The sequence below is a fragment of the Stegodyphus dumicola genome, chromosome X1, assembly GCF_044657685.1.
Source record: "Stegodyphus dumicola isolate Sdum_Otavi_A_Nest chromosome X1, ASM4465768v1".
In the NCBI taxonomy this organism is placed as follows: domain Eukaryota; kingdom Metazoa; phylum Arthropoda; class Arachnida; order Araneae; family Eresidae; genus Stegodyphus; species Stegodyphus dumicola.
The window spans coordinates 82,193,470-82,219,390 of record NC_140780.1 but is presented as its reverse complement, the minus strand read 5'-3'; the positions used below and the strand labels follow the sequence as shown (position 1 = coordinate 82,219,390).

General features: G+C 32.7%; 1 protein-coding gene across 5 annotated transcripts in view; it reads right to left on the bottom strand.

Moving 5' to 3' along the window:
- Nucleotides 1–25,921, bottom strand: part of Ufd4 (ubiquitin fusion-degradation 4-like) — a 405,607-nt gene that overhangs the window by 178,290 nt on the left and 201,396 nt on the right. For all 5 annotated transcript variants that reach the window (XM_085808305.1, XM_085808308.1, XM_085808306.1 and 2 more), the window contains exons 17-20: nt 16,035–16,138; nt 15,763–15,874; nt 14,809–14,943; nt 5,554–5,696 (exon numbers count right to left, since the gene is read on the bottom strand). In XM_085808305.1, coding sequence (XP_085664431.1) covers nt 5,554–5,696; nt 14,809–14,943; nt 15,763–15,874; nt 16,035–16,138 — 494 coding nt within the window. The remainder of the gene's footprint in view (nt 1–5,553; nt 5,697–14,808; nt 14,944–15,762; nt 15,875–16,034; nt 16,139–25,921) is intronic.

The window sequence follows — 25,921 nt, the reverse complement described above, 5'->3', positions numbered from 1 at the left end:
GTTAACATGCAACTCTTAATAAATACATTAACCCTTCTCGGAGAAGAGCTACCTGCGCCAAGCACGCTCTGTTGATCGCCAAACAGTCGCCAGATATCACAATAAAATTATATATTTTATAAAACTAAACATTTATAGAATGTCTGGAAAGGTAACATAACAAAGAAAAAAAAATCTCTGAAAAAGGAAAAATAAATTTTACATATATTTTATATCTATCACAGTGAGATATCTTGAGAGCTTTTGCTGCATTTATAGTAATTTAGCAGTTGATTTTACCCTTTCTTATTAAAGTTGTAATTAACTATAAAATTGTTAAAGTTGAGTTTGAATTAATTATATTCCCCAAAAAATTCCGTTTGAAAAAACTATTCCAGTAGGTGGAAAGCATAGTTCTGTTGGAAAACTACATTGGTTACCATTAATTAAGCAAAAATAAGAAAAAAAATTATGGTTACTCAAAACGTTACGCATGAATTTTATGAAACTGACCTACAGTATACAACACACAGTAAGGTACAACATAAAAAGGAATCACCAGACAATTATGGTGATATAGAAACAATTATGGTGATATAGAAATTAGCATATGAATAAAATGAACAAATTAGAAGTGTCAGTTTGGCACGGGAAAATTACCTTCAATACGGAGTATGATCCTCCCTAGAAGCAATACAATACATACAGTGATGTGTGATGCTGTAGGAAGTGAGAGCCACTGATATTGAAAAGCAATTGCAAACGTGGCAATGATCTGAAGAGGAGGACTAACAGCAGCTGCACGTCTTCCTTAAGCATCCCAAGCATGCTTGATAGGATTCAGGTCCAGTGATCGAGCTGACAAATTTATGCACTAAATTATTTGCTGCTCAAGATAATAATCCATGGTGTGAACCCTGTGATGTCTAGTGTTGTTGTCCTGCAGCAGGAAATTATCACCTACTGCCGCATAAAGGTGGACATAAGCATCAAAGATGTCATCTCTATAGGACTGAGTATTCACGTTTCCACATGGAAACAGAGAGGGTGTCTGTATGTCCACCCAAAGAGATAGCACCCGAAACACAGATACCGCCTCCTATGTATGCACATCTTTCATGGATGCTTGATGGATGTTAATAGATTTCAGGTTCTTTCCAAATTAAATAACACCTACTATCACTTTGAAGGCTAAATCTGTACTCATTCATAACAAATACAGCCCTCTATTGCTCAGCTGTCCAGTGAACATGTTGATGTGCCAGCCTCAAACATTCCCTTCTATGATGGGCAGCATGCAGAACCTCCTTCGTGAAGGCTTGTATGCACAGTTAACGTTGATGCCAACCTTCCAGCGGCTGCAAAAAGGGAGGATCTGAGTCGAGTTGGAGTTGAGGTACTATTCTTCCAGGCGCTTAACAACAAATATTGGTCATTATCACGTCCTTGTGGTTGACTGTCCCTGGCAGAACCTCCTGGTTGTCTAATCTATGGTTGGAAATTGCTGAGAAAGTCTATGAAGTACAGAAGGACTCATATTTAGCCATCTCGCCACTCTTGTCTGACTTTGTCCTGCCTCTAATCTCCCAACAGCTCTCCATTGCAGTTCTTTGGGCAAATGATGCCTGGAGGTCATTGTTACAAGTTGGCCATCCCAGATTTCTTCTCTCAGTATCACAGCAAAATTTTGCAGGCTTGCTCTGAAAGATGCAATTTTATGCTCCTTGCAGGTGATGTATTTCAGTTGCAGTACCACTAATTTGCATACTGCAGTTAGTTTACTCAGCAATTCTTATTTAGTGACCTGCTGATTAGAACAGACCAGAACATCTGATATCGGCATGGTTGGTGTGCTGAAAGTTAGGTTATGCTCTATATGATGCTGTAAGTGCCGTACCTTCATGTAAAGTTTATGGAGTTGTATACCAGTTAGTATATCATAAAACTCCAATAACCTGCTAAAGCACCAAAGATGGTAAGTTTTTTGTAATATTTTAAGTCTCACCAGATGTAAGGAATAAAGTGTTACATTAACTTTTACCTTTTTGTGTTATAGCTTGTGATTAAAGTAATGATTAATGAAAACGAATAATTTGGTTTAACATACAGAAATAACTTTTAAGGGTGAGCAGTTAGTTACAATTAAATTAGGTAGTTAAGATACCCTTAGCCATTAGATTTACATGACCACTATTAAATTTTATTTATTTTCTGAAAATATTTGTAATAAAAGTACTATTAAAATCACTATTCAAGAACATTTCACAGTTTAAAACACATGTAATTTACAACATTGTTTCTTAAACCTATTAGGATGATTATACATTAAAAGCTAATGCCACACAACAAAATACTTGCATCTGTTTAATTTGAAAACTTCCCAGTCATTTCGGCTGATTTATATCAATTTCCTTTCCTTTAAGCAAATTTTTTTTAACAAAAAAAAAAAAAAAAAAAAAAAACAGTAAGTAAACCACTATTCTCATCACCTCACTTGTCAGTGTCTCAGCAATATATCTTTGAAGAATAATTTGCTTTCTCTTCATGTATTCAGTTCTTTCTCAATAAGTTTTCTCTTAATTTTAGAATTCTCGGATTTATTTAAAGATTTCTGTTATTCTAAAAACTTCATGTTTTTAAAATGCATGGAAGAAACTGCTAATTTCATTTCTTGACTAATATGAGGCCCACCAGTGTCCAAGCAGGAAAGTCATTGAACACTGGTAGTTTGGTACGAGGTTCAAATCCCGCAAATGGGCTGGTTACACGGACATTTTCATGGTTTTCCCCATGTGTAACATGTATACAATGTTAACCCCTTCGCGCCGACTGTCACATCTACGTGCCAACAACGAACACACTAACTTCCCTGCCGACATGCAGGCGTGCCAGAGCATTTTCCCGTTCAGCCCCGACTGTCACGTAATTGTGCCAGCGTCCTGGAAAGTTTTAAAAACTATCATTTCTGCCACAAGATGGCACTGTATGTCCATATGGTTTCAGATACATGTACATTAGACCTTCTACTCGAAATGAGAGAAGCATGACTCACATAGACGTGTTTTTGATTATATAAACAAAAGGGGAAATAAATCTTTCCGAATGGCATGATTTATGACGTCTCTTTAAATTCGCACGTAGTAGTTGTTTATTGTAAGTAGAGAAGTTTTATTTTCGCTAAAGCGTTGGGTATTTCGGTTTGCAGTTCAGTTTTTAGAAAATAATTAGATCTTGTTAGACGAGAATTCTTTCTGTTTTTAGCGTTGCAATGTCGAAGCGTCGAAAATGTTTAACAGAGCATGAAATAGCAGAAATGATGCAAAATATTTCAGATATTGATTCTGAAACAGATTCTGATAGTAGTGATAGTGATACTATGATATATTCTGATCATAAAGAATCTGGCAAATCTAATGATGCCGAGTACGACGAAAGCAAGTACTTCTCCATGCAGTACTTCAATTCCCGGAAAAATCCTCCGAAACGGCAAATGAGTTATTACGAGTGCAGGGAATGTAACGTAGGACTGTGTGTAGATCCCTGTTTTGAAATTTTTCATATGAAAAGAGAATTTTAAGTAATATATTTAGTTTTCAGATCTATAATGTTAAAATTCATAAAACGGTGAGTAATGAAAATAAAATGTGTAAAATATGCATTTAAACAAGAAATAAGGTAATTAAAGTATATATAAAAATATCTATAAAGAATAAGCCATTTAAATACTCTATAGAGCATTATTAAACAATGCGTTGATACTTCGGAAATTTCATGGATTTAGGCTTAATAGCAAAAAAGCCCCCGGCCCTGGACAGACGCTCGCATACGACACTGCCGGCCTCCGCGATAAACGCGCGTTTGCGCTACCCGGCGCGAAGGGGTTAAAAAGTCCTCCACCAAGGCATCCCTCCCCTTAGGCAGACAGTCTTCAAGGCTTTGCCATAATCACATAAACCAAACTTTAGTAATATAAACATTGATAAAAAATATGAAATAATATGCGATTAAGGCCATTAACAGAGATGGTCTACCAGAATTTTTAGAATTTAGTGAAGCACCAAGCAACAAAATCTAGGGATGAAAAATCCTTCAAAATTTACGACAGGCACTGGGGCAAGATAATTTAAAGGTGGCAGAAATTTTAGAATTTAGCGAGACACTAGGCAGCAGAATTTAGGATCCACAGTGATTGCATATCAGGTGGGAAAATGCCCAGCACCAGCTCTGTGTATGATGCATTGAGTCACATAATATTAATCTTTTAAATTGCCAGTTTCAATTTCTTCGTTAATAGAAAAATTCTTTTCTGTAAACACCTGTCCATGTGACATGATTAGAAGCATTTTTGATATTTTCCATGCTCGTGTCCAGTGAAAAGGAGAGAATATAAAGGGAAGGTAAACATGTTAAGAGATAGACTACTAGGATCAACATTAGAAAATTCAATTATATTTTCACTGTTCTTCCAAAAAGTAAGAAATTCATTAGGAACTTCCAGTAAAATATATCCATTAGATGTTAATTTCAAAAAGAGATTTTTCATTTTGTCACATTTTTCTGGAACCTTATGGAATCAAAGGTCTAGAAATTTTGACTTCAAATCCTTTTAAATCTCCCAAGCTGCAATGTCTAAAATTCAAAAGAAAAATTATCTCTGATAATTCTGAAACAGCAAAATGCCAGATGCTTTTTGAAAAACAAATTATGGGAAGAAAAGTATAAAATGAATTTTATAGAGAAAACTTCGGAAATAATTACATGGGGGGGGAAACTTACCATGAAAAAATATAAAAAAGACATTTTAAAATAATTGCAATAGCTATTTTACTTTTTCTAAGAAGTGTCACGGAAATTGTGCTTTACAGCATATTTTTTCAGAGTCAAAACATACTAAGAACAAGTCGCCAAAATAGAAAGTAATGTCACTTTAAAATACGGAAGGGAAAAATAAAAATGTTTTATTTTAATGTTTATTTCTTAACTACAATTTTAATATTATCATTATTTTAATCAAGTTCATCAATGTTATAATATTTTTTTTAAATCTTGAAAAAAATTCACAAATTAAAATTTTATATTCGGCAAAATTATAGTCATTTAACCAAAGAAGTCACATCCCTGAAAGGGAAAACTTCCTTATGACCTTTGCATTAGCAAAAAATTTTGAAATATATACTTATGCTCACTTCTTGCCCAGAAACTCGAATATCACGCTGCTTATATTAGTATGAGCCAATTCAAACAATAATCCAACAAATACATATTCGTCAGTGAATTGAAAAAATATATTCCTCCAAAATTCTAACTCAAAACGACAGTCATAAAAAAACAGACAGAAATTTCACTTGATTAAAATTGAGGACCTTCTGCTAATTTCAACTGAAATTAAGGACTTTTAGCACCAAAAATTGTTTTCGAAATATGTTACGCCTTCTAAGGAGTATTATTATGAATCCAGTCGTTATATGGTGCAGAAATCATAATAAACACAAAAAGATCATATTATTTTACTTTTGTTCCATATTCAAAAATAAAATCATTAATTTCATTGTACATAACAATAAAAAAGCTTACCTGCCATTTGTCCCAATCCAATATATAATTCCATTGTCATCAAAATCTTTTTGGTGAACAAAATTGATCCTTACATTTGGCTCTTTTAACCGCTTCACAAAAGCAAAAGTTGATCGATCATAATCATACCACTGTTTTGCAACCTTGCAAAATAAATACAGGTAGAAGATGACAAAACTACAAACTATATACAGGAAATCTATAACATTAGAATAATGCAAGTGTACTAATACACACTTTCCTAATAACACTCTCAAAACAAAATTCATAATATAAGGGCGAGTCAAATGAAAGTGAGCCAACCCCTCCTCAGCAAGAATGGTTCGGTCCATCATCTGCGGCGCATGCGCGTAGCACAGAGACAGCCTTCATTTACGAAAGTGGCGCGAAAGTGTGAGGTTAAAGTTCTTTAAGGCGCTCTTACACTGGGTTGAAGACGGTAGCGTGACATAATGGACTCTCCAAAAGAGGAACAGCGTGGTGTAGTCAGGTTTTTGACAGCTGAAGGTGTTTCCCAACATGAAATTAGTCGACGTATGACTGCTGTGTACGGTGAACATTGCATCGCATTGGTCACTGTGAAGCGTTGGAGCAAACGGTTCAGAGAAGGACGTGAAAGTTGCAAAGACGATCCAAGACCGGGCCAAAGCCACCTTGCAGTCACCCCCGACACAATTGCACAGGTTGATGAGCTGATTAGACAAGAACGGAGGATAAGCATCGATGAACTGGCAGAGCGTGTGAACATCAGTCACGGTTTGGTTCACACCATAATTCATGATCATCTCGGTTATTGGCTTTTGTGTGCTCAATGGATGCCCAAGATTTTGAACGACCGTCAGAAGACGGAGAGGTTCGGCGCTGCTTTGACTCATCTCATCCGGTATCACAATGAGGGTGACGACTTCTTGTCTGCAATTGTGACCGGAGACAAATCATGGTGCCACCACTACGAACCTGAAACACGCCGGCAAAGCTTACAGTGGAAACATTTGAATTCACCACCCCCGAAGAAAGCAAAGGCTGTCATTTCCTCGGGAAAGGTGCTATTGACTTTTCTTTTCGATCGTCAGGGGCCATTACTGATTGAATTTGCTAAACGTGGAGAGACTATCAATAGTTCACGGTATTGGATCGGCTGCTTGTCGCAATCAAGAACAAACGACCTGGAAGATTGACGAATGGTGTGATCTTGCTACACGACAATGCTCGTCCCCACGTCGCTGATGTGGTTAAGACACAACTGGCAAAGTTCAAGTGGGACACGCTGCAACATCCTCCATACAGCCCAGATTTGTAGCCATGCGACTTTCACATTTTCGGGAAACTGAAGAAACATCTGAAGGGTACCAGATTCGTGTCGGACGACGCCGTGACGGAGTCGGTTACAGACTTTTTGAATCGACAGCCCAAGGAGTTTTATGAGACGGGGATCACGCGGCTCATTTGTCAATGGGATAAATGTCTCAATGTTCATGGAGACTATCTTTAAATAAAGTACTCTGTTTGTCATATATTCGCATTGGCTCACTTTCATTTGACTCGCCCTTGTAAAAAATAAATCATGAAAAAGTCGAATCAGGGAATATTTCAGATGATTATACCTATTTAATGAGATGCTCTTACCTGAACCTGACTACTATATTAATTGACACAATTAGATTAACAACTAATCTGATGGAATTTTGAGTATAGTACAAAGTCCAAAATCTGGATGTCCATTATCTGAAATTATCTAAAATCTGGACCTCAAAACCACCGTTTTTCTCGTAGACTTTGCGCATGTGCATAATAAAACATCTGGAGAGTCCCGATTCTTAATTTCACTTCAATACTCAATAAAATAGCTTGTTATTGAAGGAAAAAAAAAATCGTTTTAGCACAAATTTGTACCATCAGTAATTTGGCTCCGTTGCTGCATATCTGCTTGGCACACATATCAAACTAAAACATTCCACATAGATACATCGTTGATCTGATGCCAATGTGGTGAATCATTATTTATTATACTTTCTTTTCATCCCCGCATGTTTATCAACATATGAAAACTTAAGTAATGACACATGTGGCGATGCCTAAACAATTTTCTTTATGTTAGTAATTGAATAATATAGTATGGTAACCTTTTATGTTGACATTATGCTTGGCAATGATTACAGATTTAAGTTAAATGTTCTAAAAAATGTTGATGAGGAAAAATTTAACAAAAATTTCTTTCTATATGCTAAAAATAGATTCTGTTGATGATACTCAGACTTAAAGATTACATTTAAGACTATGTGAATTAAGAATAACTGATTTTTTTCACATAAACCCAGAACCAGTGCTAGGACTTGTATGGCCACACTGGGTCAAGAATTTAGGACCCACAGAGACTACATCAGGCAGCCAGATATCTAGCATTGCCCTTCAATAAGGCTTGAGTATATGGTGGGAATTTATTTATTCAAAACTCTGATAATCCTTAAGCAAGTGCAAGAAATAGATATAAGTATAATAAATAAACTAATACAATTTGGGCTTAATTGTCTCAGTGCGCAATAGAAGCAAGATAAAATTCAACGGAACAACTTGTCATAAGTCGCCAAGCTCATGATGCATAGCCAAATATGTATAGTGAATGAGAGCTAAATTAGATGACGATAGCTGCAAATTTTAAAGGTTTTCGGATAAATAAAGGTGAAAATAAAGGTGAAATTTTCCAATTAACGGATATAGAAATGTGGAGAAGCAGTAATAAATGAAGTTAATATATGAGAAGTTTTTCATTGTGATGACAATGCTTCTCAATTATCAATCAATTAATGAATGGAAAAATCTGTAGTATGGGTTTTACATCAAGAAAATACCACTACTGATAGTGAAGAAAGTGACAGAGAAGTTACTGAAAATGAAAAAATTTTGAATGACAAGTTAGTTGGAATTCTCGACACGGCAGTAACAAGACTTCAACTATGTAACTGAACAAGAGATTGTCTGTCTACACAATTAAAGAAAAAGTATTAGCACGAAAAATGAAGCAACTTAAACCACTTACATTGAAAGAAATGTTTAAAATGATAAACAAATAAATATTATTCTTTTTTTGTAAATTTTGATACTCTTTAAATCACAAATACTTAATCATTTCATAAATCATGATTTCTTATTTTTAATTTTATAATTTCTAAATGCCATCTTACTAGATTTAAACTGTTGATCTAATATCCGAAAAAATCCCAAACCCGACGAGTCTGGATTTTGGACTTTGTACTGTATTACAAATATCCACACTCAAGAAGGTTTCTTAACCAAACATTTGCTAATGCTGTTATTGGAAAAATGTTTAAAGAATATATTTCAAAAGAATTTACAGGCTCATCCTTTTTAAAGCTTCAAAATAAATTTTAACACATGGATAAAAGTTTGATCATCTTCAACAGCTATCAAAAATGATTCAATGATCCTACAAAGTATACTACTTCATAAGCTTTATGCACTGTTTCAGTAAATTTAGGGACAACTGCAAGAGCTTTTGTGAAACTGAATTCAGAGTTTTTATATATCAAAAGTAATTGCCATTATGCAAAAGAGTTAACAAAGAAAAATGCATCCAAATTACTTTTGCAATAATATTATTTGTTAATTCATGTTAGAGATTTTAAAATAATATAATTTTGTAATACAAATTCAAAACACTATAACTGAATGAGCAATTGCATCAGAATTTGAAATCCTGAATGCACTAATAAACTAAAAGAGCAATCCCCAGCTGCCAATTTAAAATAAGAAATACTATCAGGTGCTCAAGCAAAATGTGGAAGTTTCCAAAAGTTTTCCATGCTGCATGATGACAAAAAAAGAACTCTACACTGACTTAAATTTGCTCTATAATGCATGATTTGGGTTAGTGGACTATTTATGTGATTTTGATCTAGAATATATCAGTATTTAATTAGATAGTCTAAATTTTAGATTAATTTCATTTTGTAAATTTCTTACATTTTTATACTAAAATTCATAAACGGGAAGGGAAGATTTATAAATCAAAGTACTTTTAAATATGCTGAAACCAAAATTAATAATTAATTTACATACTATTATGTGGATAAACCTATTAATGTTCCATTTACTGATGTAAACAAAGTTAAATATAAATATTAATTAATTAAACACTTGCTGAATTTTCATTATATATGTCTATAGGAAATTAAGATAATTCAGATCAAATAAAATTTCATAACAGAATTAAGCTGAAAACCACTAGGGTTGGGAAACACAATTTAAGTTTCATTCATTCATTCATTGTTATGAATTGCTGGGAAGCATTATCCTCAGTTAAAGTAAAAAACTTGAAGACTCAATAATCTGTTCGAGAAGTGGTGAGAAACAGAGGGTTCGCAGCCATGTTAATTCACTTGTCCAAAATTAGAAATCAGTCGTGACGCAAGCTTCAGCCACTCCCATAATTCAAAAACATAAGAATCAATTCCAAAGGACTTGAACATTTCATAGATAAAGTAAAGCTTGATAGAGGATTACAACAGCAATGTAAGTAGCAGTCTAATTACCTGCTGTAGCAATACAATCTGAAACATTATATTGCCTTAAAGATATTCTTCTCCATACAGATCTGATTTTATTAGATTGCACATGCTGCCTGCATATACCATCAGCGATTGAAAAATTACAAAGCACGAATAAACACAGCATGATTTTTCTGAAAATTTTCAAACAAGTTATCAATGGGAACCTTCACTATAACTCTGTATTTTTAAGAAACTCTTTGAAAGCAATATGGCAAGTATATTTATCCCACTACATTAAAATAAAAATATATATGTCTACATTTTCAACAAGAACATGCACTGAAGCTTGATCAACACACTATAACATGCACATGATGCCAGTACTATTTGAGTCTTATCAAATATGATGCCAGCACAACTGTTGAAAGTCAACATATATCAAGTGACACGAGCACCATCACAGGCTTTGTACTTACTAGCTTATTTGCATAGAGTAATTATGTGAATGAAACTTAACATTTTCTGTAACAATTTTTGCACATCCATAATTCTGCAACAGTAATAAATAGAGAAAATCCATAAGAGTTGGCATCTTTATATATATTACTTATTTTTTAAAATATTAAAGTTAAGTTTTACAGTATAATAATGGTCACAAATTCAAGAGATGCACGTAATTTTCTTTTGAATAATCTTTACAATTTCAGAATTTAAACGATTTAACCATGTATAAATCGATACAGAAAAGAAGGATCTGTTTTGTGCTGCCATCTGTTGGTTCTTTTGTGTATAAAAAACATATTAATACAGTAACACTACAAAAAAACTACTGCCCCACTGAGAAAAGTGGTTTCCATCTCTTTTCATATTCCACTTTTTTCGTTCTTCCTTTAACATTTTGAAATTTAGGTTCATTCCAAATAAAATTCAACCAATTTTATGATTTATTTTTTAAATTTGGATTTTTAAACAATTTTTATAAATTTTATGGAAAAAATTTTGAATTACAACCTGCAAAATTTTTACTACCTTTCTTAAAGTAAATAAATGTACTTCTAAGCATACCAGAAAAAAATTATAGCAGTTTATTCAAAATTTCCGAAGATACACATGAATTTACATATTGGCGCATTCTGAGATTTGGTATATTTGTTATAAGCGATAATAAAGCCAAATGTGGTTTTACGTACTTTGTTAAAGTTATTTAAAAGTAATGAACAAAGATTTTTTTCCTCTCATGTGCAATGAAATAAATGAAAGGAAAAAAGGTTGCTATAAATCAAGACGTTCGCCAAGTGAATTATTCTTGGCACAAACTGGAAAAAAGTTCGGTCAAGCTATATTTTTGAATTGCTCCGTAAATTTTGCACCAAATTTTATAAAATTTAATATCTAGGCATAATTTGAGACGTAGAATCAATATATTAAAAAAAAATTAGCATGTCATTTCAGGAAAAGTCTGATTTTGGGTCAAAATACCTATGTTAGAACAATGCTATATATAAATCTAATGTATATCCCAGTCACGCTTTAGAGACATGTAAAACGCAATTTGAATTTCGCCAACTGGCCCAGTAGAATGGAAGATATAGAACTGTCCCCACTTTTTTTTTGCGAAGTGTACACAAAACTCTGGAATGAAGGAAGGGGTAAGATAGGAAAGAAGCCAAACTGGGAAAAGGAAAAATTTGGAAGTAAAATTGACATTACTTGGGTTTAAAATCTTCATAATTGTTTAGTAAATTCCTTTTAAAATTTTCCACACAGTATTAAAATAAAAATTTTTTCAGTACATATATTAACATTTCAAAATTTTATAACTAATTTGCATTCCATTTAACAACATTTGAAATAAATTTTATCGAGATTATGCTTTTTACAAAGATATTTCAAATTAAAACTGGAAGACCCCACAGGTTTCTCTAGTACTTACATATCCATCTTATGGGCAAATCCACATAAATAAAATGGTTTTGGTTTGGTTTATGTGATTACAGCAAATCCTTAAGTGCTATCTAATGAAGAGGAGGGATGCCTTCATGGAGGACTTTCTAAGGGAAACTGGCAGATATACATGTTACACGTGGGAACAATCACGAAAACGGTCATGCAGCCAGCCCATTCGTGGCACTTGAACCTCGGACCAAACTACCTGTGTTCAACAAGTTTACCGCTCGGCTGCTGGCGGGCCATTAACAAACTGATGTATGAATTTCTCAAAATATATGTTACATATGGGGAAAACCATGAAAATGTCCATGCAGCCAGCACGTTCATGGGATTCGAACCTGGGACCAAACTACCAGTGTTCAACAAGTTTACCACTCTGCCACAGGAGGGCCATAAACAAACTGATCCATGAATTTAACAAATGGTTAATGGGATGCACAACTGTAATTTCTAAAAGGCCTCTGTTCCTGGCCTAAAGGCAACTGGCCTTTTTTATCGCATTAAATCATTCCGTTTATTTAAAAAAAAAACATAATGTGAAAAAAATTTTTAAAAATTATTATATATTAAAATATATGGTTTCTCGTCATAAGACAGGGGCTTCCAAAGCTTACATTCACTTCATTCTCAAAGTTCTTAGAATTTGAATTTTTAAAATCACTCAAAAATATAATTATTTATCTTAACTTTCCCAATAAATAATTTAAATATATTAAAATTCACTACTTAATTTTGTAACACAATTATGAAAACTTTAAAATATTCATATAACAAAATTTTAATTTTACATTTTCATCATTTTATAAAACAGCACATTTTTTAAAAAAGCCAATACAGTGATAGTTTAAATAATAATTCTATGTTAAAATTTCAGCATAGGACCTACTGATGAACAAATTATTTGTAATATAACTGTGATTGGGGAAAGCACAAGTGAAAATAATTTTTTAGCACATACTTCAAGCACAATTTTCAGTCCTATACCAGAGAAAAATAATCTAACTGATTTATTTACATAACAGCCGAAGGAAGCAAATACACAGTTCAGTGATCTTCATAGTGCTTTTGAACATATCAGATCAGGAGATCACTTCCATTCTGTAAAGAATATGTATAATAATTTTTTTAAGCGCTGATAAAGCAGCAGAGCAGCATGATAGTTTTTAGCTTTTTTCTCCCCTTTTCATTTCTAAATACTGAAGAGGTAGCCAAACTAAATTTGAAAGTGATCCAATTATGAAACACTGTAGGAATTCCATACTGCCTTTCATTGTATGTTAAAACTTTTGGACTTGCAGATAAACAGGCACATTCATTCGATTTTTGTAGATACTTTACTGAAATGCAGCTGAGATCAAGACAGGAACATAGGGACCCTGTTGACTCTTTGTGATGCTGTAGTTTTTGCAGATGAAACCAATTCCCTTTTAGTTATAGGTGCGATAACATTGGAAGCAATAGTTGTAATGGACAGGCAATGGCTGCATAGATATAACTTGGGCCTGTTTACTGCACAGATGGAATTATGAACTTGCACACAGACATGGCCAAATTCAATAGAATTTTATTATTGGATACGACTAATTATGGAGATAAAAATACTTGCTTTACTCGATCATGGAAGCAATAGGTACCTCACAATTTTGTATACACAGCTATACTTTAGAGCAAAAGAAGAATGCGAATAGAACAAAGAGATGTATGTTAGTTTAGACAGAGCAATTGGCAAAAGAGAGTACACAGCTGGATTCCAGTGGTATTTACAGAAAAAAAAAAATTTTTAATCAGGTTGGCTAAGAACTATATGCAGTGCAGAAGGTTAAAATGATATAATGTGGAACTAGTTTTCAGATATGATGCAGTTTTGAAGAAGTTATTCCTATTTTCAGAATTGAAAGGGAGACTTGGCCAAATTAAAAAGAATAAAAGGGCTATTGCTAATTTAAAATATAATTCAGAGTTATATATATAAGGTAATTATAAGTGATAAATAGCCCAATACTTGTGTGTATACATACACACAAACACACCAAAAAGAAAAAGGTTCAAATAAAATGTGAATCCTGCTCAAGAAAAGGAGCAACTGACAAATCATTCTATTCATTCAGTTCTTGTAGTCGAAACAGTTTAAATAACCTTTGATAATTTATGAACTAATAATTTAGAAATTTAACAAACTTTAAATTATCAAATTGCAATTGTCTGAAATCTCCAATTACCAATTTAATAACTAATACTTTTAATGTTAAGCCTCAGCAAATTTAGTTTTATTTGCAAACACGTATATTAAAATTTACATGCAAGAATATTTTCTAGAACTGTCTAACAATAACTGTCCAAATACACATAAAATGCAAACTAAGGTAAAGCACAGCATTTCAGCAAGAGCATCACATTATATTCACAGAAATACAATCAATGAATTTATGTGTAATTTGCTCCTAACAATGAAAAATCACTATTTTATCATTAAAATCAGATTTGGGGGTTTAAAATAATTGCTAATTACATATCTCTACATGCAACAAAAATTTCTTTAGTACTTTCTTTTGGGGGAGGTATCAACCTTCAGTGCTAATACTGAATTCCTTTCAGCTCATCATGAAAGAAATCACATCAAAAATTGCAATACTCATTCTTTTCTAAACAGTCTTGACAATAACTTAGATCGAATCAAATTCATAAGTATTAGCCTGTCAAATACAGATATTTACACATAGGCATATTCTGTGCAGATTTCTCATTTTAATACTAATTATACAAGTAAAATACAATCTGATGTAAAGCGTAACCTTACCATTTTCACCAAGTGCTTTTCTAGCTGATCAATTGTAGTTAAGGACTCCATTTTTAGTCCTCTGCCAGATCTATCAATGAGTGCAGTCTCTCCTGGTGCCCTCTCAAGTCTAAATCTTAATCTTCTAGTTAATATCTAAATACAGAACAAAAATTCAACTATCAGTTACCTTTTTTAATAATTAATTTATGATAAAATGCACATATTCGGTTAAACAGCATTGTTTCTTAAAATTTCAGCACCAAATCAGAATTCAGTATTACCCGACAGCTAAATGGAACAGCCAATACCGGTTTGTCAAATACTGAGAAAATAACACCTTCAAACTCCTATGAAATTATGTAAGTAATAACTCTCAATATTATACAGTAAAATTCCAGAAATCCGCAAAGCTTGAGACCAGAGGTTGTGCGTATTTTAGGATTTTGCAGATTTTAAGACAGAAAAGATAAAGCATAATATTTGGACTAAAGGTGCAAAATGAATAAGGCGTATTAGATACAATTAATTAAATTATTATATACATTATTGCAATAATTTCTTATATGAATAAAATTATTATTACAGATATAAATTGATTATAATATTCATTGTATTATATGTACACAGCATCGAGGCTTGCCGATTTCAGCTCATGCAAATATTTCCGGTTTCGGATTCCAGTGTTAGAATCACTGTTGCTGTAAAATTTCAACAGCTTTTCTTTATTTTTCACAATATATTTTTATAGAAATTTAAGATTTAGAATTATCATTTTCAGAAAAGTCAAGTTATGATATAAACGTACAACCCTCTAGAGACCGAATTAATGGAAGTTCAATGGTTATGTAGAAATGATCTGCAGCTACTTAATAGCTGAATTAAGTAGTTTTCATACAAAAGTCTGAAATATAAACATCTGCAAAGAATACACGCATGTCAAAATATCCATAAATAAAATATGGATAAACTTACTTGGAGACCATTTCCACTCCCATTTGTATCATAAAGATAAACAGGAAGTTTTTCGATTGATTCTAAGACAGCAACCAGTTTCTGAACTAGAGCAACTGATGGTAATGTATTGCTATAAAGTACAGAATATGCATCATCATAATTATACAATTAAAATAGACTAAAATGCAGTTTTATTTTTCTATGGAACATAACACCAATATTAAAAGTAATTTCAAGCACATAAAAAAAGTCAAAATTATCTGTAATAAAAGTTAGCACAGAATATTTACCTGACTGATGACACTTGTTCAGAAAAACATTTCTTAAAGACAGCAACACGATCATTTTGCAACTTATTTGAATGGCACAAAACATTACTTCCTTCTTGATATTTCTAGCAAGGCATGAAATAATGAAATAGATGACTCAATATTGAAAGACAAAAAAAAAAAAAAAAAAAAAAAAAAAAAAAAAAGGTGAACAAATTCATGAGCATCAACATTTAAACAAGCTGTTATACAAAACAAACAAAATTATGTTGAAATTCATTTTTAATGAAAAAAATAAATTCTAAGATTTAACATTCTGCTTTTTTTTTAATGAATCTTTAATTGTAAATTTAAGTTGTGCTGAAATCATACATGCTTCATTATTTCACAACCAACCTTTCATATATTTAATTTTATAATCTCTTTATGTAATGTGAAGATATTTAAACTGATAATTTAAAAAAAACCTAGAAATTTTTTTAATCAAGATATGTTGAGACTTCGAGGATTCTGGATTTCAAAAATTCTATTATCCATTTCTGCAATGTGCAAGGGGGGGGGGGAAAAAAGGAGAGTTTAAAAAAATAATAATTAATAAAACTGATCAGTGGTCTGGAGAATAGATGATTCTGATTACTGGACAACTGAATTTGGAACTTTGTACTACATAAATATACATTTCAGTCTCAAAGACCTAAATGAGTAACAACAGTTATATTAGCATACTAATGTAAATATGACTTTAAGTCACGTTATTGCATAAAAAACATATTCAAGCTTACACTTCTGCTAAGATTTGGTGATATTTAATATGCATACATGTGTGTCATTTCATTTCTGCTTTAATATATGTTGTAATTACATATTTCACTGCCCAAGAAAATTAGAGGAGTAGCTGATTTAGAAAGAATAGACAAAAGCATATTTTACATTACACTAAAACTCACAACATCATCAAAACCCAAACAGATTATGAAGCCGTTTCTCAGATGCCCAAGAAGTCCAGTGGAGATGTACGTCTCAGCAGTATTTTGACAGAAAATAAGGTAAGGAAAATTACTCATTTTTCCTTGGCTTTACTGAAATTGGATGTAACAAAGGAAAATGACTAACTTGAATATTTAAACTGGGAATTTTGATAACATTTGATAACTAATTTTGAGATATGGCGTTTCCAACAGAAAATACTTTTAATCCAGTCAAAACTCACAAGTGAGCAGTTAGTCAAGCCAGAAACTTCTGAAAATAACTAGGACAAACTTGACAAGTGGGTCTCAAAAGATCCAAAAGCTTTAGCAATTATTACTCTGATCATGAAATCATCTGAGGTAAGGCACCTTAAAAAAATGTCAAACATATGATGTGTTCTAACTTCTCTCTTCTTTACTACGGATAAACTTTGAGAAATAGGATCTGAAATTCCAGAATTCCTAAGTATTTTGCTTAATTTTAGATAGAATTTTAAATTACAGGGGATCCAGAACCAGTACAGGAAGATTTATCCAGATCAGATGTAGAAGAAAGGAGAGCAGCTACACAAGAAGAATACAGTACCTGAAAAACAATGAGTAGGAATTAACTGATTTACCAGAGAACAGAAAAGTTGTTGGATACAAATGGATATTGCAAATAAAACAAAAGGCACAGTCAGTAAGTACAAAGCGGATGTTTGCAAAAATATGGAACAGATTACCCAGGAACACTTCCACTCACAGTTTGCTACAAATCTATACATACACTGTTTCAGCTGCCAGATATGATCTGATGATACATAAAATGGATGTTCAAACATAACTTATCTGAATGGGAAAATTGATAAAGAGATTTTCATGTCTTAATCAGAAAGTTTTGTAACTTCTAAAGACAAAGTCTTCAAGCTGAAAATATACATCTGCAGATTTAAGCAAGCAGGATAAACCTGAAACTCAAAACTAAATGAAATTTTGCAGAAACTCAAATTCAAAAGGCTAACGTCAGATGACTCTATGTTCAGAAAGGAACAGATGACTATCATAATTACAATTTATGTAGATGATGAAATAATTTTAACTAATAACAAATCTTTAAAATAATAACAAATCTTTGTGATATGAATTAAGAAAACTCTTAGCAAAACGTTTAAGATAAGAGACTTGTAAAATAAAACTGTGTTCAGACATTAACATTAAACAAAATGAAAATATATCAATTAGCCAAATACAGTGCATAAAAGAACTCTTGGTTAAATACAGTAGGCAGGAATGTAAGCCTATAACAACACTGTTAGACCCTAACATTAAACTATGTGAATCTTCAAACATCACCAAAGAAACTGAAATTGTAGACAAAAGTAAGTATCAATCTTTAATTTACTTAGCTGTACCTACACGTCATGATACTGCAAATTTTGTAAGTAGACTTGGCCAATTTAACAGTAACCAAAAATGCTTTTCACTGCATTCAAACAAAACACATACTACAGTACCTTAATCTACACTAAACATTAAGATAACTAACTTACTGCAAAACAAATGAAAGTCGTATGTTACATACACAAAAACTGGGCCAGAAATACTCTCGACAGGAAATCATTTAGTGGTTATGGTTCATACAAGCAAGAAGCTGGATGAGAATCAGGCAAGAAAAGAACTGTAGAGCTACCAAGAACTAAAGCACAATACATAGCATTTACCAAAGCTTCAAAAGAAGCGATGAGTTGAGAGAGCTAAGTTTTTTGGAGAAGATAACAGAACAAACTACGCTATACAATGATAATTAAGAGCATGGCCTTTAATGAAAAACTGAGTTCACCACTCTGGAACAAAACACATTGATAGTCATTTTCACTACCTTAGAAAGTTTTATGACAATAACGAAAATGACATTAACTATGTGTCTACAGCAGATATACCTGCTGACATCTTAAGAATCTTGGCAGGGACAAACAGAGGACATGTATGAATCAATTAAATCTCTAACGATTTTTTTTGTTGTTTTTTCTTTTTATTTTACTTTCTTTTTACCCGCTTTATGTCTCTTTCTTTTTTCAGCTCTGTGAGGCAGAGGTAGCAGTTTGCACAGCTTCTCCTTAGAGCTGAAGAGGTGAAAAGTTTAATGCTATGTAATCTCACAGTAGATGCCAAAAAAGGTGTGAAGGCTAATGATATGTAATCCCACAGTAGATACCAAAAAAGGTGTGAAGGCTGGTTAGTGAAGTGGCCAGAAACTATGATTCTTTTCAGCATGGTGTGGCAATGTGATACATGGAATAGAGTTGTTGAAAACCAGAATAAGAAAAGGAATTCAGTAGAATGTCCTGGACAGCATTTCCTCGAAGTATCCCATGGAATTGTTGCAGCTAAGTACCCTGCCAGCATACCAGTCACATTAATCACCCATTATTCATCATATGTTTTTCCTCACATGTCACAAGTTTACATATCCTGTTCATTGGTTTTGTAAATCTCAAGGAAAGTAGCCATTGAAGTTTTATGTTTTACTTGCATCATATATGCTCCATTGGTAGGCTGCAATGTAAACCACACTATGCAAATGCTATACAAATACACTATGCAGACACTATGAAAATGCTCTCAAGATTGCCCAACACCAAACAACAATCACAGTAAAAAAGAAAATATGGGTACTAAAATTCAAATATCAGTAGAATTATTAAAAAATGTGCATAATAGCATGGAAATTTTTATAAAAATTTGCTAGCTCTTTGTTCATTTAACAGCAATTTATGCTGTTACAACATAAGATAATTTTTCATTCATAATACAAATTAGCTTCCAATGCAGTCAAACCTTCCCATAGTGAACCCAGCTTATAATGACCTCCCACCCCAGATATAACGAACCTTTTTACCAGTCCAAATTTCTATATATTTAATCATCCAAGAGGCACGACTTTTGGGGTCAGCTCATAAAGAACTGCATGTAAACAGCTTTTACTGATCTAAAATTTTATAATTACTTATATTTATGTCTTCATAAACTTCCATTCATTAAGATATTTATATAATTAAAGGAGGTAAAAATGTAAAATATTTCAAATCATAAACCAAGTTTGCCACTCAAACAGGAGAATGAAATTCTCTGACAATTCCAAGTGAGTTTTAAGAAAATTCCAGTATATCCCCATAATGCACATTTGCTGTGCTGAGAGGTAAATTAATTACGGTACCACTTGAAAACAGAAAAATTTGAACATCACATATGATGAATCGCTTTCTCAAAGCATTACTATTATAACCAGAATCGCAGTTCTCCACTGAAGACTGAGATTAGAATGTGCCCAATCTGGATTAAAAAGTGTCTTTTTTGGAGATATTTTGCAGTTAAGGAAAGAAAGAAATCGATTTTATAATATTTTAAAATAAATTCAGGTATTTTACATTTATTTAGCAGCATACATAAGCAAAATATATGTGCATTAAATTTTGTAATGGTATGTCATCATACTGCAAGAATTAGTTGCAGGAGTATGTCGGAGAAAATTGCCTAGAATTTGAAAGGATTATTAACTCATAATAAATGCATATAAAGGGAAGAAACAACATTAAATAATATGAATAACATTAAAATAAAGTTAATTACTTAAAAATTGAATTACAACCAACAATATTTTGGCAGAATTAGTTAGTTATATTAAATGGTTAGCCTAGATGACTGCTTACTATATTTTTTATTTTACTGCAAAATGACAAATAAGGTTTGAGATAAAAAGGGTTAAAAGATTTTGTGGGAAAATCCTTGTATACGGTACATCCTTGGTACGATTTTGAAAATTGTCACCAACACTAAAGTGACCCATTTACAGCTCATTATAATGTTGCCAAATCCTGTGTGTACTGTATACTGGGATTGAATAAACTTTGTTTTATATGAGAATGGAAAGGCATTTTCTTTTGTTCAACATGCATTGCAAATATGTATACGAATCTCCCGATGTTACTGGAAACCAAAGTTATTGAAAACTTGCTTTGCCTTTCTAATAGACAATCTGATTGGAGCTGTGAAAACTGGCTCTACATGAGCTACCTGAATGATGCTCATGCGATACATAATTCATCAGAAGTAATCAGTTCTTACATTGGTGTAAAAATCACTTTTTGGGGTGAATGCCATATGTCCACATTTTGACTAAAATATTTAAACTCCCTGCTTTTTCCCTGATCTTTTTAATCAATTTTCGAATTTCCTGACTTTTTTTGGTTTTTCAGGTAGTGTGGCAACCCTGATAAACTAATGTATAACCAAGTGAAAAAAATATTATGACTGGATAAAAAGGCAGCCATGCTTTTCAAGGAATGACATCTTATATGGCTATTGTGAATTTTTAAATGTGTGAAATTTAAATCCAGCATTGTCATAAAAAAACTTCCCGGGTATATGAACAACTAGTGGCCTATCCACTCAACGATACGAAAGGAACTTTCAGATTTTATTATTTTAATGCATGCACTCGAGATTTGTGATGATTTAAATCAATAGACTTCTCACTGTTATGGTTACAATGAAAAACATTTAGGTCCACCAGCGGCCAAGCGGTAATGTCGCTGAACACTGCTAGTTCGGTCCAAGGTTCGAATCCCACAAACGGGCTGGCTACATGGGCATTTTCGTGGTTTTCCCCATGTGTAACATGTATATGAGCCAGTTTCCCCTAGAAAGTCCTCCACGAAGGCATCCCTCCCATTAGGCAGATAACCCTCGAGGCTTTGCCATAATCACACAGTATATGAAAAACATTTAAAATTTTTAATGGCAACATGCACTCTTTTCCTGCATAAATTATCAGTGCACTGAAACACCATAAATGGCACTAGAATGATATGTGTATGCCGAAAATTCCCAGTGTTAGATAATTGCAAAAAAGAGCATTGTAAAAGACCAATGACAACAGAAGATAGAACAAGAAAAATGTTATAGGAATTATAAGTTTTCAACATGTCCACATTCGCAGGCAATAATGCATTGCATGTGGGAGACTGTTATTAACAATGATGAATGTAACATTGCAGCAGGTACAATGCTCAAAAAAAAAGGGGGGGAAATGCTATATCTTCCATTCTACTGGGCCGACTGACAAAATTCAAACTGCATTTTTCATGTCTCGGAAGCGCGACTTAGGATATATATTAGATTTATATACAGCACTATTTTAACATAGTTATTATGACACAAAATAGGACTTTTTCTGAAATAACATAACAATTTTTTTCCATATTTCGATTCTACAACTCAAATTATGCCAGAATGCCGAGTTTTGTAAAAATCGTATGAGTAGTTTTTTAAATATTAGCTTTCAAAATTTTAGTTCCTCAATGTTAATTGAATTTGGCAAATATTTATTAATATCTCTTTTTTTTATTAAACTTTTTTGATTTTTACTTTCACATTTCGAAATTTAGGTTCATTCCAAATAAAATTTACCCTTTTTTTGTGTTCAATTTTTTAAACTTCTATTTTAAAATAATTTTTATAAATTTTTCAAAAAAATTTTGAATTATAACCTATAAAAATTTTACTATCATCTTAAAGTAGGTGTATTTCTAAGCATACCTGCAAAAAATTAGACTTTTTTATTCAAAATTTTCAAAGATATACACGAATTTACATATTTTCGCATTTTGAAATTTGGCATCTTTTTTTTTTTTTTTGAGCGATAATAACGCCAAATGTGGTTTATGGATTTTTGTTACAGTAAATTGCCACAGCTATTTTAACCTTAAATTTCAAATAAAATTTTACGGAGAATTAATTATATGACTTTTTTCCCCTCAATCATGCGTAATAAATATTTATTAATACTATATGAAAAGCTATTTTTTTAAATTATAGATGATATTCAAATTTTTAACTATTTTTTTAAATTTCTCTCTTTCTTCCTTTTTTTAGAAAAAATATTTGTAAGAGTAAATTTTTTTCTTCGGAGTTTTATCGTCTGCTACTTTACTTTCATTTCATTTAAATCGAATTGTCTAAAACTGAGAACTTTCGTTTGATGTTTATTTGAATTTTATCAAAATATTTTATGACATTAATTGCATAATTTATTTCTAAACAAGCTGTTGCTTATGAAGTGGCTGAAAGAGCGGCTGATACTATTATATTTTTAAAGCAGAGTATATATTTTATACCATATTTTTAAAGCACAGTATACTTTTATAGAAACATAAGATTTAGAATTATCATTTTTAGAAAAGTCAAGTTATGATAGAAACGTACAACCCTCTAGAGACCGAATTAATGGAAGTTCAATGGTTATGTAGAAATGATCTGCAGCTACTTAATGGCTGAATAAGTCAGCAGATTCCGTGGAAAAGCAAGAATAATTATATAAACGACGGTGGCGTAGCTAGGGTGGGGCAAGGGGGGACATTTGTTCCCGGGCGCAGCATCCAGGGGGCGTCAAATTAAAGCTACGAAAATTTTAATGGAATTTTTTGCCATTTGGCACACATAAAGGGGCGCAAATTCTTCAGTTGTCCCTGGGCGCTGGAATCGTAGCTACGCCACTGATAAACGACACGCAACATGCTGGATTCAATTAACAACGAGGGTACGATGTTTATTAAATGAATCTAAGAAGTTTTTAAATATAAAAAATCAACTCATTTTTTATCCTAAAATGTATTTTTATGCATAGCGTATTTTCATTATATCCTTAAGCCCACCATCGGCCAAGCGGTAAAGACACTGAACACTGGTAGTTCAGTCCGAGGTTCGAATCCTGCGAACGGGCTGGCTGCGTGGGTGTTTTCGTGGTTTTCCCTATGTGTAACGTGTATATGAACCAGTTTCCCTTAGAAAGTCCTCCACGAAGGCATTCCTCCCTTTAGGCAGATAGCCCTCGTGTGCTTTGCCATAATTGAATAATCCAATCCATTATATCCTTAAAATTCTAATTTAGAATATAATTGTCAAGAACTAAATTCTAATTATCAGTAATATAATGAGTAATTATTATGGTTATTAATAAATCCTTCTTATAATGTAATTGCAAATATTTCAAAAAACTTTCTGTCTGAATGCAAATATTTTTCTATGCTAATATTTCTAATTTTATATTAATCAAGATTGCACACGATATTATTTATTTGCACTTCGATTCTTACCGTCAGCTCTAGTAGAAGTTACAAATAAATTATATTTAATTAAAGAATGACCATCTAAGTTTAGAAGCAGCATACCATAACAGCAATTCAATTATTGGCGCCGCATATTTCATGTTACTCCCGATTGGCAAACTACATGATTTTTAATGAGTATTCGGGTTTTGCTAGTAACTTCACTTGGAAATCGCGCTTTAGTTATTTGAACATAGAAAGAACATGGGAGCTTTTTGGTTAAGATGCTTTCATAGAGAACCTCTGTAAAGAGAACCTAGAAAACTACGAAAACCAACCATGCAGCCTGGGTTAGACTTCGCAACAAACAATTAGTATTTAACAATCTTCAAATGCTAGGCAACTGGTGAGGCTCCAATTTAATATTTTATTTGTAAATATTTAAAATATTGTTGTATTCTTTGACACAAAAAGCAGAATCTAAGTTTTGTTAACTCGTTAGTAAACTACCAAGCCGTAGTGCAAATGAATATTCAATTTCTTTTGCAATAATTCTATTCACTTAATATTATTGGAATATGAGCTAAAGAAGGAATATTCTCGGAAGATTAAAGAAATGTTTAAATCCAGTGATATTAGGTTTGTCTTACAAGCTCAGGATCAAAACGATTTTGCAATTGCCCGAGTAGTTGACTTGTAAATGGCTGTGAATTAAGCAGATGACTTTTAATCTTACGTCATTCAGTCAGAAAAAGTATTCCAAATGTTTTGTATCACATCACAATGCATCTTTTCATTATTCAATAACCAATCGGAGAACAGCTTGTGCTCTGAAAATAAGTATGTGTACTCAATCGTCCTGCATGTTCTACAAGTTTGTCTTCTTGTGATTTTTTTTTTCCCCAAAAAAACTAAAGTTGCCTCTCAAAGGAAAGTTTTTTGACACTGAAGAGACAAAAGGAGTATGACATCTACTTTTAGGATTAGATTGGATTATTCAATTACGGCAAAGCACACGAGGACTATCTGCCTAAAGGGAGGGAGGCCTTCGTGGAGGATTTTCTAAGGAAAACTGGCTCGTATACACGTTACACACGGGGAAAACCACGAAAACCCCCATGCAGCCAGCACGTTCGCGGGATTCGAAGCTCGGACCGAACTACCAGAGTTCAGTGTCTTTACTGCTCGGCCACTGGTGGGCCATCTACTTTTATAGAGGATTGTCAAAAACAGATCTCTACAAGCCTTCTCTTCCATTACATGTTGTGCATTCAGACAAAATGTTGCATCAGCATAAATTCTATAATCTATTTTTGCTACACTTTGATTACTTTATTAACATACACTGAATATACACTAAAACCTTTGCTTCAGCTTCAGTAATTCGGAATTTTTGACGGTATTGTTGTCGGAACTAGGACTTAAAAGATAAGTCAAATTGAATATTTCGATAATCCAATAAATTTTAGGCCGAAGTTTCAATATTTCATATTCGAAGGGAGGGGAAATTTCTTCAGTTTTGGTTTATTATCCTAAGTATATTTGCTTTGATTCTTTATTTTTTCCATAAAAGCGAAAATCTTACACATAGTATACATGTAACGCACAGCTTCCAATTAAAATTTAATAATATACATGGTGGTTATAATTAAAGTTCCACTTTTAAATGGTCATAAAAGGAAAACTACTGGATCAAATGTTATCAAACTTGGTAACTCTGTAAAGGAGGTCATGGAAATTTATTTTCCGCGAAAAAAAAAAGTTCGACACCTCACCACCAGGAGGGAAATGCCGCTGTACGCAATATTGTTAAACGAAATATGGGTTGGAATCTAACTTAACCTTTTGTTAC